Raw genomic sequence first — 19,155 nt, 5'->3', positions numbered from 1 at the left:
TGGGTGTTCATTGGAAGGACTGATGTTGAAGCTGACACTCCAATACTTTGGCTACCTGATTCGAAGAACTGACTCATTTGAAAAGACCCTGATGCTGGGAAAGTTGAAGGTGGGAGGAGAAGGGGACTACAGAGGATAAGATGGTTGGATGGCATAACCAACTCAATGGACATGAGTTTGGGTATACTCCGGGAGTTGGTGATGGACACGGAGGCCTGGCGGGCTGCGATTCATGGGGTCGCAAAGAGTCAGACATGACTAAGTGACTGAACTGAACTGAACCTTAAACTTACATAAAAGCCGTGGAGCATCTACCATTGCTAGAAACAGATGTGTAGATGCTTGGTGCTTATTTTCTTTGTCTATTTCTCTATGACAAACTGTCTACACATAGAAATGTGTAGAGTTTGTCTGGACACCCTAAAATCACCCTATTTTTTTTAAAGTCTTTAATTTGAAAGGTTTCATATATACAAAGGTATAGAAAATACCATGATGGACCTCTAAGTATATACGACCAAGCTTCAACAATTTTTATTTCACCTCATAAAAACTACCTGAGGGTTCTGGACGTGGAATATCTGGATATTGAAAGCCCAGCTTTCCCAATGAGTAGGTGTGTGAACTTGGGAATGTCATTTCATTGCATTAACACTTCCTTACCTAAAAATTGGGGAGGTAATTGTACCTCCTTCACTCATCGAATATGTGAAGTGCTCATTGCCCAGCACAGGAATGTACTCACATGTTAGTTATATTGTCATCATTCTTTCAACCTTCCAGAGCCTGTCCTGCTTACCCCTATCCCTGGATCCCACTCATCCTCCTCAGTCTCCTTACAGGGCAGGTGTCTGTTTCCCCTTCGAGTCCTCTTCTGCAGTAACTCGAGCAGGGGAAAAGATTGATTTTCTTTATAGAGATAAAGAGATCATCTAAAGAGGAAGGGAGGGGAGTTTGGGACTAAAGTGGTAGAATTGTCTCTGTGTGTGGTCTTAAGAGTCTAATCGATTGTTTTCTTTGCAGCTACAAATATAGTTTTTGAGTTTCAGGGATACACATGATATATACTATGTATACAAGTAATATGTGTGTCTGCCAGAGAAAACTGAGGACTTTTAAAATTATAATACTGTTAAGACTATACCAACTTTGATATGTAAAAATATCTTATGATTTTATCTTAAATAGTAAAATTGAATCTGACTCTATTCCCATCCCTTTACAAATGAGAAATTAAATCCTAGTCATTATTTACTTCTTTACCTGCAGAATTGTGTGAATACCACAGACTCTTAGGTGCAACAGGACACTTGGGGAAAGGTCTGGTGTCTTCAATGTATACCAGAATATGCTGTCCAAGGCTGTATGGTTCTGGCAGTAGCTCCGAGATTCGTGAGATATCTTCAGCAGGGTTATTTTTATCAAGTCCTTGAGATTTCTTATGTGTGTTTGAGGTCTTGTTCCCTCTCCAGAGTACTGGAGGGAGCCCACATCAGACCTTCATTTCCTTCCCAGTCTTAAAGGAATCTCTTCTGACTTTTCAGCCTTGTTTTCCTACTCTTAAAAACACTTGTCTCTTTTCTCTCTGTTTCTGGATGAACTAGCAATCTCTTTAATCAGTTCAGGATTTTATTCCTTTGACATTTTGTTGTTAATGTAGTAAGATGTTCTTGTAGAATTTTCTTCTCCTTCTAAGAAGGAAGTCAGGTCTTTGTTTTCCACCTATGAGTCAGGGCACTTGTATAACCAGTTCAAACACAGGCCCACAGTCTACAGTCTCAGCCTGTTCTCTGGACATTTTCTCTCTCATCATAGAGCACTTCCCTAACCACCCTACATAGAGTAAGCCAGCCTCCCATTAACCTCTGTCATAATTTCCTTTAAATTTCTTTCATGGTATTTAATAATTCTTAAATTATCTTGTTCTCTTGAATTTTTCTCTGCCACCCAGTATGCCTTGCTTATTGCTCTATTGCTCCCTCTTGAAGCAGATTAAGAATGTTCACATTAATTTACAAAGTTTAAATATAGTAACTTTTAAATTTCTTTTAATTTTTGACTGTGTCACAAGGTTTGTGGGGTCTTAGTTCCCTGACCAGAGATGAAACCAGTGCTCTTGGCAGTGAAAGTGCAGAGTGCTAACCACTGGACCTTCAGGGAATTCCCATTAACTATAATAATTTTTGAACAGAGATTATATTCACGTTAAACAGTAAACAAGATATACAGTGAATGTTGTTCTTCCCATGACTTACTTCCCAGAAACATGGTTCCCTTCCTGGAAATTAACTATTACCACTTTCTTCACACTTGAATTTCTAATCTACATTCTACTCAATTTAGAATTTTTTTGAGAACTTTATTTTTTCCCTCATTTGTTTATAGCTGTGCTGGTCTTTGTTGCAGCTGGTGGGCTTTTTCTCTAGTTGTGGTAAGGCAGGGCTACTCTAGTCGCTGTTCACGTTATTGTGGTGGTTTTCCTTGTTGCTGAGCACAGGATCTAGGACCCAAAGGCTTCAGGACTTCAGCTTGTGGGCTCTAGAGTGTGGGCTCAATAGATGAGGTGCAGGGGCTTAGTTGCCCCTTGGCCTGTGGAATCTTAGTTCCTGCACCAGGGATGAGACCCATATACCTTGCATTGGATCAACAATTCTTAACCACTGGACCACCAGAGCAGTCCCTTCAATTTAGAATTTTTAAGCCTTAAGATGTGCTGACGAACAGACAGTGTTCTACAGGACCCTCTAAATGGCCAGTAGTTTAAAAAGAATTTTTTGGTCACACTACCTGGCGGGTGGGATCTTATTTGCCCAACCAAGGATGGAACCCAGTGCCCTCTGCAATGGGATCACTGGATCATCAGGGAAGTCCCAAGGCCAGCAATTTTAATAATTTCCATCAAGGTGTGGGCTGAGGGATTTACTACTTCCTTCTCCTCTTTTGAACAACTCCTAAGGACCCCAGGAGAGGGAAGAGCACACTGCCACAAGTCTCTCTTTCAGTATTTCCGGTTCCCAGGTAACCCAAGGCTCCCTAGTTGACAGTTACCATGGCTCCCGTCGCTGTACGTCATTCTCCGGCGCTGGATGATGACGTGATCAGTTCCGGCGCTCTCCGAGGGCGGGGGAGCAAGGTATAGGAGAAAACTTGGCTATTAGCGTAGCAGGGTCATGAAGAAGAGGCGGCGGCGGGAGATCCCGAGCGGTGGCGGGGGCGCGAAATTGCGGTAGCTGGCCGCTGGGCTGGTGGTGTGGCTTTGTGGGAAGGGCGTAGTTCCTAAAGCCCTCTGCGGGCAGCGGCCGGGGCTCGGGGCTGCGAGCGGCCCTGGGGCCGCCTCCCCGGGCCCCCTGGCTCCGCCATGTTCCGCAGGGCACGCCTTAGCGTGAAGCCGAATGTCAGGCCCGGAGCAGGCGCCAGGGCCTCCACCGCCCCCAGTTCCCAGCGTGAACAAGAGGTTCCAAGGCCGCCGGAGCCTGCCGCAGCCTCTGCTCCGAAGCCAGCGGAATCCACAGATGTGCCTCCGGTGGATTTCGGGGAAGCGGAGCCCCAAGAAAAGACTCCCAAGAGCTGGTAAGTGCTCGCAGAGGGGAGCATTTTCATTTGCCCCCGCCTCTCTGGGCGCGTCACCTGGAAGCTGAGCAAAGAAAGTTTACCGTAAAAGTACTCCCTCGCTTGCTCTAAGCCTGACAGTTGAGGCCCACGAACACCCTGCCAACTGCAATTGTTCCCTCTGACCACGGTGTGGCAGGTGTGGGTTTTGTTACAGGGTATAGATTCTCGGGGAGAGGACCATGTCTTCAAGTGGTGGTGGGAGGAATCCCGGTCTAACAGTCTTCGGGAAAACTCACACGTGTGAGTGAGCATTAGAGCATTTAGGTTACCACTGCTTTCATCCTTTTGAAGTACATTGTAGGGGTAAGTTTTTTTTTTTTTTTTAATCTTGAAAACATTTATTTTTAAAAGAAGAGCAGTGTTATTTTGATTCTGCTGATTTATGTCAGTGGAAAGGAGGTCTGGTTACTTGTTTTGATTTGTGGGTGTGTCCCTTTAACTTTGGTGAACCTGTTTTCTGAACAGAAAAGCATGTATCATGTATCACATTTGGATTCAGGATTCTTCTACTTAATTTTACAGTTTATAGACTTTGCTCAGGCAGAATTTACTCATTTGCAAAATGGGGATAACTCTCACTTCAAGAGTTATTGAGATTAGAGATAATTGATAAAAACTATCTTGCACAGGACATGCGGAAGAGTTGCCTATCTTTAGGTGTTTAAAAGTGAGGCAACAAAGTAATTGAAGTTAAGATATGTTAAGCTAATAATGACCTCTGTTTCTATACTGTAAATGTGAGGGAACCAATGAAAATCAACCCTATTAAATAACAGTGAGATGGTATAAATTTCTTTTATACTGTGACAGGAAAGTGACAATTTCTTTTTTATTCCTTTTTTTGGTTTAACTTCTTCTGTTGATCTCAGCTGATGCTTAGTAATTTGCAAGTTTTTTACATGAATTTGTTTAAGAATTTCTCCCAACAGTGGAATACAAATAGCAGTTACTGTAGTGTTGAGACCAGCTGCAGTTGGCAGTGTTCCTGGGCTTCAGCTGTTAAATTAATAAAGTTCACAGAGATAATGTTAAGTACATGTGATGCATGATTATTGATAATTTACAGAATTACTCATTCTGTAGTCTTGATCTGTTTAAGTTCAAGAATACAGCTTTCTTAGACTTGACATTTTGGGAATATGCTTTGTTTTTATCATATATTTCCTATTTTTTGGGCGGGTCTTTGCTGATTGTCAGAGCCCATAGATTGTATGTTCTTCTTATTGCAACCTCTGTTTAAGTCATTGATTTTTAATAATTGATTATGATTTTAATAATCCAAAAGGCTTTGCTGTTTTGGATTTTTGTCAGACTAGTTTTTTTTTTTTTTTTGTCAGACTAGTTTTTAAGACTAGAATGTTTCAAAGAAGATCCATAATGCCATTTTTTTTTTTTTTTTTTTAAATATCAACAGTGTTGAAAAGACTGATGATGGGAAGGATGTTGAAGAATCCAGTAAGCCTTCCTCTACTGTTTCACAGAGAAGAAAGCGAATACCAAGTACTTCTAGTCTGGTTAAACCTAGTGTCAGTGTTCCTTCAGAACCTCATCCTTTATCTACAGTTAATCGAGAAGCTCCACAGCCAAACCCTGTTCCAGCAAAAGAGAAACAGCCATGTTCAGACAGATACCGAATATACAAAGCCCAGAAACTGAGAGAAATGTTAAAAGAAGAATTGAAGAAAGAGAAGGTATGGTAGAAAAATCAGAATTTTGACTGTTGCCTGCTAGATTTCTGGTTTTATGTTAGTTTACTGTCACTTGGAGGAAAAATAAGCGTCTGTAACATTTAAAAAATTTTTTTATTTGGCTGCAGTGAACCTTGGTTTGATCTTTGTTGCAACTTACGGGATCTTTAGTTGTGGCATGTGGACTCTGAGTTGTAGCATGTGGGATCTAGTTTCCTGACCAGGGATGGGACCCCAGGCCCTCTTCCTTGGGAGCAGAGTCTTAGCCCCTGGATCACCAGGGAAGTCCCAAAGCATCTATAGCATTTTCATGTGGGAAACAAAACCAAATAAGATCCCTCATATTAATAGAGTATCTCCCTTTGTTAAGAGAAGCAGACTGAGAAGCAGATTGGAGTGATTGAGAAGCAGAATGGAGTTATAAGCTATTTTTGCCCCTATATTAATTTTTCTGTATTTTATATCTTTCATTGTTTTTGGTGGAGGCCACAGATAGAAGTTTCGCATGTGCACACACACATATACAGATTCACAAACAAGTGTATTTATAAACTGATCCTTCAGTGAGATTTTTCGCAAGGATGTCCAGTTGACATGAGTTACATTCATTTGAATTATGACAAGTGTAGTTGAGCAAAATGAATTAGTAATATTTTCTAAACTGACAATATGGGAAATTATGAATGGGGGAAATATGTGTGTCTACCTATAATAGAGTCTGCATTTTTTTTCTGAGAGGGCAATGTAACAGAGTAGTGAAACATGTAACCTCTAGAGTTTGATACTTAAGGGCTAAATTTGAGAGTCCTCCCTTACTATTAATATGTGATGTTGAACAATTTAAGTAATCTTCCATATCTGTTTTCTCACTTGTAAAATAGACTGGTAATAGTATCCATCTCATTGGAAGGTTGTGAAGACTAAATGAGTTAATATGGGTAAAATACATTTAGACTAATATGTACCAATTAGTAAGCCCAAGAAAGGTCAGCTTTTATTATTGGTTTGTAGAGTGCCCCCGTTTTTTTAACTAAGAGGAAGGCGCTTATCTTGGTGCTTTTTTTCGGCTGTGCCTTGAGGCTTGCAGGATCTTAGTTCCCTGTTCCTTAATTCCCTTCCTGTTCAAAGGCTTGAACCCTTGCTCTTGGCAGTGAAGCCTGGAGTCCTAACCACTGGCCCTCCAGGGAAGTCCTTCCGTGTGCTTTATGTTTATCTCATTTAAATATCTCAACTGTGTGAAGTGGCTGTCACTATTTATATAGGAGGAAATAAGCTCAGAGCGGTTTTTTCATGCTACAATTTTTTAATCAGTTTATAAAATTTTTCTAAAATTAGGCATAATTATCATGGGAATAATACACTCAATAATACCCTTGCAATGAATGTAGTAATGGGCTTATACTTAAATATACACATCTAAAAATCTCTTTTTAAAATTTTTAAAAATTTATGTATATTTTTTTGGCCCCCACCAGGAATTGAACCGTGTCTCCTGCAGTGGAAGCACGGAGTCTTAACCACTGAACTGCCAGGGAATTCTCCTAATGTTCTTCTATGTTTTTCAAATAACAGTGCATCTCTGTGTGTTTGTGTATCTAGAAGCAATGGAAAAACAAGTATGCCGTAAATGAAACTCAGAGGCCGCCGGATCGTTCCAAAATGACTATGAGAGACTTCATATATTATCTGCCAGAAAGCAATCCAATGACGTAAGTAATCTTTATTTCTATTTTACTTTCTTTGAGTATGATAGTGATTTAAGTGATCACTTTTAGTGATTTAAGTATCACTTTTAGAGTTCATGTTTTCCAAAAACATGTTGATGAAATGTTTAGCACATGTGATGTCCATTTGGATAAGAATTCTTTAACAAAAATTAGTGTTATTTCAGGTAACTATTTTCTTGGATGGTAAATGATGACCTTTACCTCTGAGATTAAAAATAAATTTCCTTTGTTATATTACCAAGTTGTAGTAAAAACCAACTAAACAGCTTTTCTCTAATCTGGATTGCCATTTATATTTCTTATGTACTATAATGTGGTCTAAAGGGGTGATCTAACTTTTATACCCTACCTCCTAATTAAATATAGCAACATTTGATTAACCAATCCTACCAGAACAGAACTTCTTTGATCAGAGTTAGTCTGGAGAGGCAGAGAGATTATAATGAATCCCCTCATTGTTGTGTTGTTGATGGTGTAGAAGGTGAATGTAGGAGTAGTGGCATATTTTCAGTGTAGCCTGTTTCACATTCAGCAGGTCTTTGGCCTACTTGAGGGAACGGCCAGAAACTGAGATTTTGAGTTGTTTGACATCTAGGAGTTGGAAACAAGCCACATAGATTCCTTAATGCTCTTGCTGAGGAATTGAAGGAAGAGTGTTCCCTTCTTAAGGTCTAACAAATTATTTATATTGATAACAAAAGTTTCTGAGTGAAAAATTGAGTGTAGGACCATACCATCATTAGTGGTAGTGTTATGGTATATCAAAAAAAAAACTGCAGGTTAAAATTATTTGCTTCTTGCCTCAGATAGAATTGACAAACTGTAAATTACTTATTTATTAAAAGGTATGTTTTTATTTGTGTTTGATAGTTCTTCACTGGAGCAGGAAAAGAAAACTGAAAAATCATCGACACCAGTCCGAACAAGAGAGTAAGCATCTCATCTGTTTTGAATATATTCTGTTATGGGTAAATTTTTTAAAAAATGAAATTAAATGATGCTTCCTATTTTAGTTAAGTTACACATGATAGGAATTTTTAGACTCATAACAAGAATAAAAGCTGCTTGATTTAAATCAATACGAAAGCCTCACATTATGTATGTAATTTGTGTGTTACATAGATAAATAGTGTTATGATTTTAAAGTTTTTAGAATTAAAAAGGATTTTCTTTTAGAATAATGATATTCATATGGTACAAAATTCAAAAGGAACTAAAGTACTGAGAAAAACTTTCTAACTTTGCTTTTGGCCACCTAATCCTTCTTCCTGAAGGCAACAAATGTTACCACACTTTAAATGTGTCTTTCTAGTCTAGTCTATGTCTCTCCAAGCAAACCTGTTTTTTTCTATTTCCTTTTCTTTTCTTTGTTTCCCATTTTCCCCTTTTGCCTTTTCTTTTTCTGTCTTACCATTTTTTTCCCTTAGCATTCTGTATATACTGTCCTTCAATAGGTATAGTTTTGACACCCCTACAGAGTCCCTTTTTGCATACAAGCTTTCACTGTCATATATATTAGTTTATTCCTGAGAAATGTCTGCAAAAGAGACTTGCCTGGTGGTCCAGTGGGTAAGACCCTGTGCTCACACTGCAGGGGGTGTGGGTTCAATCCCTCGTCAAGGAACTAAGATCCCATGTGCCACACAGCACGGCCCAAAAATAAAGAAGTCCCTCCAGGACACTGGAAGTTACTGTAGAGTTGTAATTGTGGGAACATAGCAGAAACATTGGGATTTTCTGGTTATTATTTCAAGTAACAATTCTTAAGGAATGATTACTTTTTTTTTTTTTTTTTGGATCATACCAGGCAGCTTGTGGGATCTTAGTTCTGTGACCAGGGATTGAACCCAGGCCACGGCAGTGAATGTGCCGAGTCCTAACCACTGGACCTCCAGGGAATTCCCTGTAATGACTGATCATTTTCTTGGAATCTGCATTGTTTTTTTTTTTTTTTCTTAATTATTTTGGCTTCCCTGGGTCTGTGTTTTTCCTTGGGCTTTCTCTAGTTGCAGTGAACAGGGGCTACTGTTTGGTGCAGTGTGTGGGCTTTCTCTTTGTGGTAACTTCTCTTGTGGAGCACAGGCTAGGCGTGTAGGCTTCACTAGTTGCAGCATGCAGACTTAGTGGTTGGGGCTCATAGGCTTGGCTGCTCTGTGACATGTGGAATCTTCCTGGACTAGAGATTGAACTCATGTCCCTTGCATTGGCAGGTGGATTCTTATCCACTGTAGGAAAGTCCAGAAATAGGTTTTGTTTTTACAGATTTATAGGTTATGCTTCTTTCAGTAAGACCTGAAAGTGATAATCTAATTGAATGGAAAGTATATGGAATTTGGAACCATTATTTGGAAAACTGTGTTTGGCTTCTTGGGCTTCTCTTATTGTTGTGTAGTGTAGACCAACAGTAATTTATCTTCTCCAAGCATCAAATGGATGTGAAAATCTAACCCCCAAGGATTGTTCTGAAGAGGTAATAAAATGATCTGAAAATTAATTCTGTATGGGTTATTTTTTGTTAATTTTATAATATCTGTATGGTTTACTCCAGTGCTCTATTGAGATAGAATAGATGAGCATTTATTTGTCTTTTCAAAGAGAATAAAGACTCCTATGAAATGCTACTAGATAAAATTTGAGGAACTCTTATAGCCATGGTCTCAGTAACACATAGTATTTTCAGTTAGGTTATAGCAAAAGTGGAAAATACCTATTAACAGAAGGTTCAAGGTGCAGTAGTTTGTTTTAGAAGTTCATAGTATTCAGGGGATGTTTCTGATGGCTGTATGAACTAACCTACCTTGACATTTGGTAGGCAAGAAGGCAAGACTACTCCTGATGGTGAAGATAACGAAGAAATAGAAGAAGAGTTGGATGATGGGCCCTTGCTGGTTCCTCGAGTAAAAGTGGCAGAAGATGGTTCTATTATTTTGGATGAAGAAAGGTAAGTTAAGAGAGAGATTGTGGTTTTGAGAACAGATGAGTTTTGTCTAATGAGTGAGATTGAATTTCCATATTTCTTACTGTCACGTTGACTGATGTTTATAATTGCATAATGTTATAAATAGAAGGGTGGGTTAGATTAATTTATAGTTTTTAGCAATTTTTTATAATTGCGTCCTTTATATGAGAAGATGGTACTGCTGACCTGCCACGGACTAACCTGCTAACATTGTTTTACTAATTTTACTGGTAGTTGAAATGAGCTATTGAACTAATCACATGCTGTCCGCAACTAAGCATACATTTCAAAGATTAATTCAGCCTTGATGTCAATATTTATTAACTATTACAATATTCTGGTGTGTGGTGTTAACTGTTGAAAATTCAGTGAAACATATTTTATGGTTTTTAATTAACTTTCTGGCTTAATTTCTTAGTTATAACATTAAATTTCTCAAATCTGGCAGTGTGAAACTTACTTGTCTTTCTAATGTGTGTTTCTTAAAAAAAGAAGATAAACTAGTAAAAAAAAAAAAAAAGAAGAGGGATGGAAAGTCTCCTTACAGTTTAATTAATAATAAATTGTTTTACACGATATAAATTCTATGATAAATGAAAATATAATGCTGTTAATAGTAATTGTTTATGCATGTTGTTTTCCACTATTTTGTGATGATGATTTTATTGCTCATTGAATTGTTAAAAGTATACTTAACTGCTTTGTGTGCAGGAATATAAAATATAAATATAAAATGCTTATATTTCTCAATAACCCCCATTGGGTATTGCATGATAAGATATGTTAAATGTAGGAGACATGCAGAAGTCAGTAAAAAACAGTTATTTAGGTGGCCCAAAGATATTTTGCAGATTTTATATTGCTATTAAGGGTTTTGAAAACAAGTTGGCTTTAATTTTTACTCCCTAGCAATCACATTTTAAGTGAATATTGGCAGATTCTTGGAAAATATGCATGCTTCAGATGTATATTACTTTTTTGTTTTGTGTATTATACTTTTGATGTGGTTTTTGCCATGGTAAATTTCAGAATATAACTATTAAATCTCATTTACTGTTTTCCTTACGTGTTTAGTGTGGATTTATTTAAAAAAATATGTTTCTTTCAGTTTAACTGTAGAAGTTTTAAGGACAAAAGGTCCCTGTGTTGTTGAGGAAAATGACCCCATATTTGAGCGTGGTTCTACAACTACATATTCCAGCTTTAGGAAAAGCTACTACTCTAAACCATGGTCAAATAAAGGTAACTGATTTTCATTTTGAATTATGTAGATTATTTATTGGAAATGAAGTGAATTTGTTCCTTGATTTCTGTGTTATACCAGGTATCCCCTGAGTAAAAAAAAAAGTAAAATGCAAACCAGCTAGTTTTTCTCTCTAGCTAATTTTATTGGCACCTTTCCCTATCTCTTGCCATGGAACTATGTCTCTGACTTTATCTTAGACATCTTTTTAGGGGTTAGCCTTATGATCATTTCAGCTGGAATATTCTTCATTGTCAAATCCTTGTGCAACAAATATAATTTTAATGAAAAATAACCAGTATTTTTAATGCTCATGATAGTATTCTACCTCACTATCGTATAATGCAGTCTTTAATGATAAAAAGTACATGTACATGTAAAAAAAGAAAGTATATATTACCTACTGCATGCTGTTGTTTGTTTTACTTACTTTTTATTATAAAAATAGTACAGTTTGTTTTGGGACAAAATTCAGACACAACAGAGTAATACAGAATGAATTTCTGACTTCCCCAGCCCTGTTCTCTTGAGGCTAGTTCTGTTCCTGACTATTTTTCTAGCTACTTTCCTTTCATGTACTACTTAGCACATCTTAGTTGCTTACATAGCAGCAATATACTTGTTCTGACTGAAAGTTTTCTTCAAGGCACTTGAGACCAGATAGGCAGAATGTCTTTTTAAAAATTCCAACTACTTTAGTATGAACATGCAAATTTTTTAAACCATATTTTTATATAAGAGTTTAAAGGAGGTGTTCTTAGGTCCATGAGGCTCCTTGCAGTAAAATTGAACTATGTCTGTGTATGTGTTCTTAGGTATATTTCTGTGATTAAAGATTTGATGGACTTTAATAAAAACTTCAGTATTGTCAAATTTACTTTTGCCTCAAAATATATAGGTACGTAGGGCTTCCCTGGTGGCTCAGATGGTAAAGAATCTACCTGTAATGCAGGAGACCCAGGTTTGATCCCTGGGTAGGGAGGATCCCCTGGAGAAGGAAATTGCAACCCACTCCAGTATTCTTGCCTGGGAAATCCCATGGACAGCAGAGGTTGGTGGGCTACAGTCCATGGGATTGCAAAAAGTTGGACACGACTGAGCGACTTAACACTTTTATATACTTAGGTAAGATTTTTTTCCTCTGAAATATTTATAAGATTAATTCTCAGTCTTTCTAAATGTTTTATTTTTACAGAGACAGATATGTTTTTTTTAGCCATCAGCATGGTAGGAACTGACTTTTCTATGATTGGACAGCTTTTTCCTCACAGAGCAAGAATAGAAATTAAGGTAAAGTAAACCCATTATATTTGTTGATTGAAAAGAGATTAAAAATTACTGTCTTTTAAACCTTTGGTTGAAATCTCAGTCCACCCTTTTTTACTACTGTGTTTTTGGTACATCTGTCCTTCTTTATCATTCAAAAAGTAATTAATATAATATTTTTCAATTCTAAAATGAGTACTGTCTCTTTAACCTCAGTATTATATGTTCTTATTTATATCTTTCCACTTCTGTAATGGATTTGAGGGCATACCAACAAAGCCAATGAAACTGAGGTAAAAGTAGAGTTAGATAATGAAGAGGAATAAATGTACCAGAATTTAGGGGTTAAGGATAGATTTTGAACACAAAATGTATCTTTGAATTTTCTAGGAAAAGAGCATGCTGAGTTATGTAGTTCTCTAATTGTTGCTTTCCTAGGCCACTTTAACTTTGAGGAGAACCAATGATACTATATTTTGTTTTTTTTTTAAGTGATACTATTAACAACAGCAATGATGTTTATCAATTAGTGCTTTAATATGCCTAAAAGAATGATCTTTCTCTGTCTTTTGGTTCTTTTTGTTGAGAAACCTCTTCATAAGTTTCCTGGGTTGGAGTGCATTTGAGTGCACACTATTTGCTATAATGCATTTCTAATTCATAGTGAGATTTTTATGCAACCATGGGCTTTCTTTTTCATTGATTAAAGGGACCATTAGGAAAGTTAGATTTTTTTTTTTTAACTAGACCAGGCATAGACTGATTTACTGGAACCATTGTATAACGTAATGGTCTTTCTATTTCTGTAAAAGATGAGGGATCTTGGCTTCTCCGGTAGCTCAGGCAGTAAAGCGGTCTACCTACAGCGCGGGTAGCCCTGGGTTCGATCCCTGGAGAAGGGAGTGGTATTCTTGCCCACCCCCACCCCCCAAAACAAGGAGCTCCATGGGACATTTTAGGCAAAAACCACTACAACATCATAAAGTAATTAGCCTCCAACTAATAAAAATAAATGAAAAAAAATAAAAAAGATGAGGGATCTTTTATATTCTTTATGTTCCTTTTTAAATGTTGATCTCTGATATAATGAGAACAAAATGTTAAAGTTTTTGAAGGCTAGAAGTTGATTGTTTAGGGGAGCTCTTGGATCTGAGTAACTGATGATAAATTTGTCAGTAGACTGTTCATGGGGTTGCAGAGAGTCGGACATGACTGAGCAACTGAACTGAACTGAGACTGTTTCTCTTAAAAATAGTTTAGACTCTTCCCTTAAAATTTTAGTGTGAAAAAACAAAAATTTAGTGTGGTCCCAGCAAGTCTTTGAGCAAAGTACAGAAAAGTAAAAATGGACTAGTAAATTATATTGAGTTTCAAATTTTGAACCAACCTTGTATTGCTGTGATAAATCCCATTTAGTCATACTGTATTCTTTTTATATGTTGCTGATTTTTAATATATTTTCTTGAGGATTTTTTGTATCTTTTGTTCATGACAATATTGTTTTGTAATTTGTTTTTAGTGCCTTTGTGGTTTTGATACCAGCATTTTGGTGGTCATGGAAAATAAGTTGGAAAGTGTTCCCATCCTGGAATCTGAGAAACTTTATTTAGGATTAGTATTATTTCTCCTTTTAATGTTTGATACAATTTACCAGTGAAATCATCTGGACCTATAGTTTCCTTTGGAGGAAGGGTTTTCATTATAAATTCAATTTCTTTAATACAGATGGGGTATTTATATTTTCAGTTTCTTTTTGTGTCAGTTTAGATGCTAAGTTGTTGAATTTATAGGCATAAAAATTTTATACTGTTCACTTACCATTTTAATGCTTGTAGGATTTATGGTGATATATCTCACTGATTGATGATTTGTCTTTCTCTCTTTTTTTTCCTTGTCTTGCTAAAGGTTTTTGACTTCCAAAGTCTTTTAATGAACCAACTTTTAGCTATGTTATAAATTGTATGGGTGTTTTCATTTTTTTTTTAAGTCTAGCATTTCCTTCCTTTTTCAGGCATACCTCATTTTATTGCACTTCACACATACTGTAATTTTTTTTTTAATTAAAGGTTTGATGATGGTTTGTATTTTTTTTTGTATTTTTTAACAATAAAGGATTTTTAAATTAAGCATATACATTGTTTTTCTAGACATAATGCTATTGCACCCGTAATAGACTACCTCAGTATAATGTAAACAACTATTTTGTGCACTGAGAAACAAACAAAAATCTATGACTTGCTTTATTGCAATATTCACATTATTGTAGTGGTCTGGAACTGAACCTGCAATATCTTTGAGGTTTATGCCTATACTTACTTTGGGTTTAATTTTCTCTATTTTTTTTCCTTAGCTTCCTTAGATGAAAACTTAGAACATAGATTTTAAACTGTTCTTTTTTTAATTGAAGACATTTAAAGCTATATAGTTTCATGTAAGCTGTAGATTAGCCTATAATATTGATAAGCTGTTTTCATTGTCATTCAGTTAAAAATATTGTCTAGTTTCCCTTGTGATTTCTTCCATGACATGTCAGTTGTTTAGAATTGTGTTTAATTTCCAACATTGGGACATGTCTAAATATCTTACTGTTATTGTTTTCTTTGACACTGTGCAAGTCACAGGACATAATCTGTAAGATTTCAGTCTTTCTGAAATTTGTTGAGATTTATTTTAAAGCCCATCGTACTCTTATATCAGTGAGTGTGCACTTGAAATGAACATGTATTCTGCAGTTGTTGGGTGTGGTATTGTCTGAGAGAAGAATTGACCCCTCTAACCACAGTTATCGATTTGTGTTTCTCCTTTTAAATTGATCAGATTTTGGTGTGGTTTGAACTTCATGTGTATTGAAGTTCTTTTATTGGGTGCATTCACATTTTAGCTTGCTGTTGAATTGATCCTTTTATTAGTAGGAAATGTCCCTATTTATCTCTGCTATCATTCCTTGTCCTAAAACAGGGGTTAGGTCAAGAATATGAATATAACTTCTGGTTGGCCTTTTGTATCTGTGTTCCCTATTTCTGGTACTCCACTTATATGAGTTAGTTTGCAAGGCTTTGTACTACAGATTGCTAATGCTCTGTCCATTTTTTTCCCAGTCTTTTTTCTTTATTTCAGTTGGCTAGTTTCTGTTACTATGTCTACAGGTTCACTGATCTTGTCTTCCGCTGTCTTCAATCTGCTAAGTCCATTCAGTGACTGTTTCATTTATGGGATTTCAGCTTGGTTATTTTTCTTAGTTTCCATTCCTCTGCTGAGATTTCTGTATCTGTTCATTCCATATTTTCCTTTGAATTCTTGAACATATTTATAATAGATGCTTAACTTTCTGGTCAGCTAATTTCAACATCTGAAATCTGTTTCTGTTGACTCTTTATTTCCTTGACTATGCAACACCTTTTCCTATCTTGTCTCATGTTTTTTTGTGGATTTTTTTTTTTTTTTTTTAATTTGCAGGCTGGACATTGTGGATAATGTGTTACACAGTGTTTGGATTATGTTTGTTTTTATTTTTTTCCTTCAGAGTGTTTATTTCTATATTGTCAGCTCTCCTTATTCTTATGAAGTCTTGGTTTTAGGGTTTCTTAAGACTGATCCTTACTCTAGGTTTCTCTTCTGAATTACAGAAGATAATTTGAGTTACTGTTTTCTGATGTTTCCAAGAACAGTCATGTTATACCATTCTAGATATATAGGGAAGAAGATATAGCAGATCCCTTGGGGCACTGGGGCTTAAGTCTCATGCTCCAACCCTGACTGAGAAAGGCTGCTCTAAGGTGTGATCCCTGTCTCTAACTGGTGGTGGTTCTCATGTCTGAGGTGGATGCGTGGGTGTTAAACAAAGTCTTTGCATTCAGGTAGGATGAACCCTGTCATCTCCCTATGTTACGTGGCTTCTAGGGTCTTCTTTCTGTTCCCATTCCTGTAGTAGCTGTTCTCTACTAGACTTTATGCTCAGGGCATACGGAACCCCAGTGTAGACCAGCCGCCTATGGGATACCTCTACCAGATTCATGAGACTCCTCTTTAAATAGCTCTCTTCTCTGTAGAACCTGCTGCCGAAGGTACTTTACTTCCTCAGCTCAGTGGAATCTCTGGGCTCTGTTTGGCCTTTCTCTCTCTTCCATTGGTTAGGAAATTTAGCCCAGGCAGAGGGTCAGGGTGAAAGCTAGTGTATCTTTTGTGTTCCCCTTGTTTCTGGGATTGTGGAATTGTGGTCTTGCTCTCCCAAGATTGTAGTCTTGTCCGGTGCTTAAAAATAGTTGATGTGTTTATTTTGTTCAGTTTTAAAGGATTTATGGTGGGTTGGATGTGTGCAACAAATCCATTACCAGTTACTTTGTCAAGGCCAGAAATGGAAGTTATGGGATTTATTTTATGATCATGGAATTTGGCTTACAGTGATTCCTGCATGAATTCAGTGACTAATATCAGGGAATTCCCTGGAGTTCCAGTGGTCGGAACTCCTTGCTTTCGCTGCTGGGGCCCAGGTTCGATCCCTGGTCGGGGAACTAAGATCTCACAAGCATGACGAGGCCTAAAAAAGAATGATTAATATCAATACATTCTTAAAAGTTTTAAATTGTTCTGGACTAGATTCTCAATTAGATAAAATATGTTGTAGCTGTGTTTTAGAATTGAATAATGCCTAAAGCCTATTGGCATTCTTCAGGATATTTAGTGATTGTAGCCTTTCACTTTTTATGTGACTTCTGTTATATGTAGATATGACTTTTGTTAACTTTTGAGGAAGTGTTTAAAGAATAATATGATCTTTAAGGGAGAAAGATGATCTTATTGGAAACTTCTATTTTACTTGGTAATAAGGGTTAGGAAGAATGGAAAAGAGGAATAATCTGTAGATTGAAAAATGTTAGTCATATAAAAAAATGTTGTTGTTCAGTTGCCCAGGTGTGTCCAACTCTTTGCGACCCCATGGACTGCAACACACCAGGCCTCTCTGTCCCTCACCACTCCCAAAGTTTGCCCAAGTTCATGTCCATTGCATCAGTGATGCCATCCAGCCATCTCATCCTCTGACGCCCTCTTCTCCTTCTGCCCTCAATCTTTCCCAGCATCAGGGGCTTTTCCAGTGAGTCAGCTGTTCTCATCAGATGACCAAAATACTGGAAAATATAGGAAAGGTTAAACTATAGAGCCTAATGATGTGCCCTCGGATGATGAACAGTAAGGAAATGCAGGAATGTGATTGCGTTAGTCAGGTTAGTGGGTAGTTTCTTTTGGAGGGAAGAAGGGGTCAGTGAAGAGGTTATTGTGTGTGATTTCTCTCTCTTTTTTCAATAATATGATTTTTGTATTCTTAATAAAAGCTTTTAGAGCACTGATCTGTAAAGGGAGAGATTGGCTAATCATTCCCTCCCCTAGGATGTGTATGTGTATGCCCTCAGACTTTCTGAAGATCTTAGGATGCATTGAGCCTTACACCTTAACCATCTCCATCTTAAAGGAGGTAATCTGGAGTAAAATTGGGACTGGGGCTCTTTGGTGCTCAGGAAAGCATTAGGGAATGTTCCTTCGTATAAAGGAGGCTCTAAAGATAAACTTGGCCAGCTTCAAGGTTTTTCTCAGCTGTTTCTTTACAGTCTCCCCTTCATGCTGTTAAAAACATATTAGAATAAAAATGTAAGAGGTTTTATGGCTGATTCATATCAATGTATGACAAAACCCACTGAAATGTTGTGAAGTAATTAGCCTCCAACTAATAAAAAAATAAAAAAAAAAATGTAAGAGGTTTAACTTTGATATAAGTATACTAAATTTTAAAGAGTTAATACTAGTTAGCTTAATTGATCACAGTGTGATCTGTTTCTGTGCTAGTCAACTTTATTTTTTATTTTCTGTCCTCTGTAAATCCAGCTTCCATTGTTAATTCATGTTCTTGATCTTGAGGAGCACAGAGCTTAGTAGAAATCTTTCATCTCTATTTTTTAAAAGCTAAGGCTTTAAGTAATTTCCCTATTAGCAAGTAATTTATTATTCTCTATTAGAGAATCATATGCTATTATAAGAATTTTACTTTGATGTAATTTTTTAATATAATCTTCACGTGTTTAACAGGAGAAAATTACCATAGGGTTTGTTTTGTTTTGTTAACAGAATAAATTTAAACGTGAAGAGAAAACAAATGGATGGCGAATAGACAAGGCATTCCGTAAGTATTAACGCCTCTTTAAGAATGGATGGTTGGAAGAGCCCCACAAATGATCAGTATTTTGTCTTTGGTTCCAGTGTGTTTTGGGTTTGTTTTATCTCCCTATATTGTCGTAGGAAGAGGAGCACTGGAAATTTTTCTCTTTAGCATTTCAGGTCTGGCAGTTGATATAGATTTGTAGGCAAGGGAGTAACTAAAACATCAAGAAGTGATTAAGCAGGTTTCTGAGTCCCAAGAAATTAGAGGGACTGAGGAAACCACTTCTAAATGCTGTTTATTCTGGAGGAACTGTGTTGAGGAAGTTCCTTGTTTCTGGATGACACTATTAAATGATTCCTTACAATGGTAAGTCCATTATTCAGTCAGTAATGCAGACCACCTGCCCTGTGCTAGGCACTGAGAATATCATGGTGAACAGGGAAGATGAGAATCCTGCTTTTAGAGCCTTAAGTCTAAGTGGGTAGGGGAGGAATATAATTGGTAAGCAG

At 37.0% G+C, this 19,155-nt stretch overlaps 1 protein-coding gene across 4 annotated transcripts in view; it reads left to right on the top strand.

Moving 5' to 3' along the window:
* Positions 1-3,090: 3,090 nt before the first annotated feature.
* BDP1 (B double prime 1, subunit of RNA polymerase III transcription initiation factor IIIB) overlaps positions 3,091-19,155 on the top strand; it is a 78,714-nt gene continuing 62,649 nt past the window's right edge. The window contains exons 1-8 of one of the 4 annotated variants that reach the window (XM_043489245.1): positions 3,091-3,570; positions 5,027-5,303; positions 6,900-7,009; positions 7,898-7,957; positions 9,840-9,968; positions 11,095-11,228; positions 12,425-12,519; positions 18,613-18,667. In XM_043489245.1, the coding sequence (XP_043345180.1) occupies positions 3,359-3,570; positions 5,027-5,303; positions 6,900-7,009; positions 7,898-7,957; positions 9,840-9,968; positions 11,095-11,228; positions 12,425-12,519; positions 18,613-18,667 (1,072 nt within the window). In that variant the 5' untranslated portion in view covers positions 3,091-3,358. The remainder of the gene's footprint in view (positions 3,571-5,026; positions 5,304-6,899; positions 7,010-7,897; positions 7,958-9,839; positions 9,969-11,094; positions 11,229-12,424; positions 12,520-18,612; positions 18,668-19,155) is intronic. The other 3 variants (XM_043489244.1, XM_043489243.1, XM_043489246.1) reach the window with 3 other exon arrangements.

Source organism: Cervus canadensis, chromosome 16 (genome assembly GCF_019320065.1).
Source record: "Cervus canadensis isolate Bull #8, Minnesota chromosome 16, ASM1932006v1, whole genome shotgun sequence".
Taxonomy (NCBI): Eukaryota; Metazoa; Chordata; class Mammalia; order Artiodactyla; family Cervidae; genus Cervus; species Cervus canadensis.
Note: the sequence above shows the minus strand (reverse complement) of the source record. Positions and strands in the feature narration are given on the sequence as shown.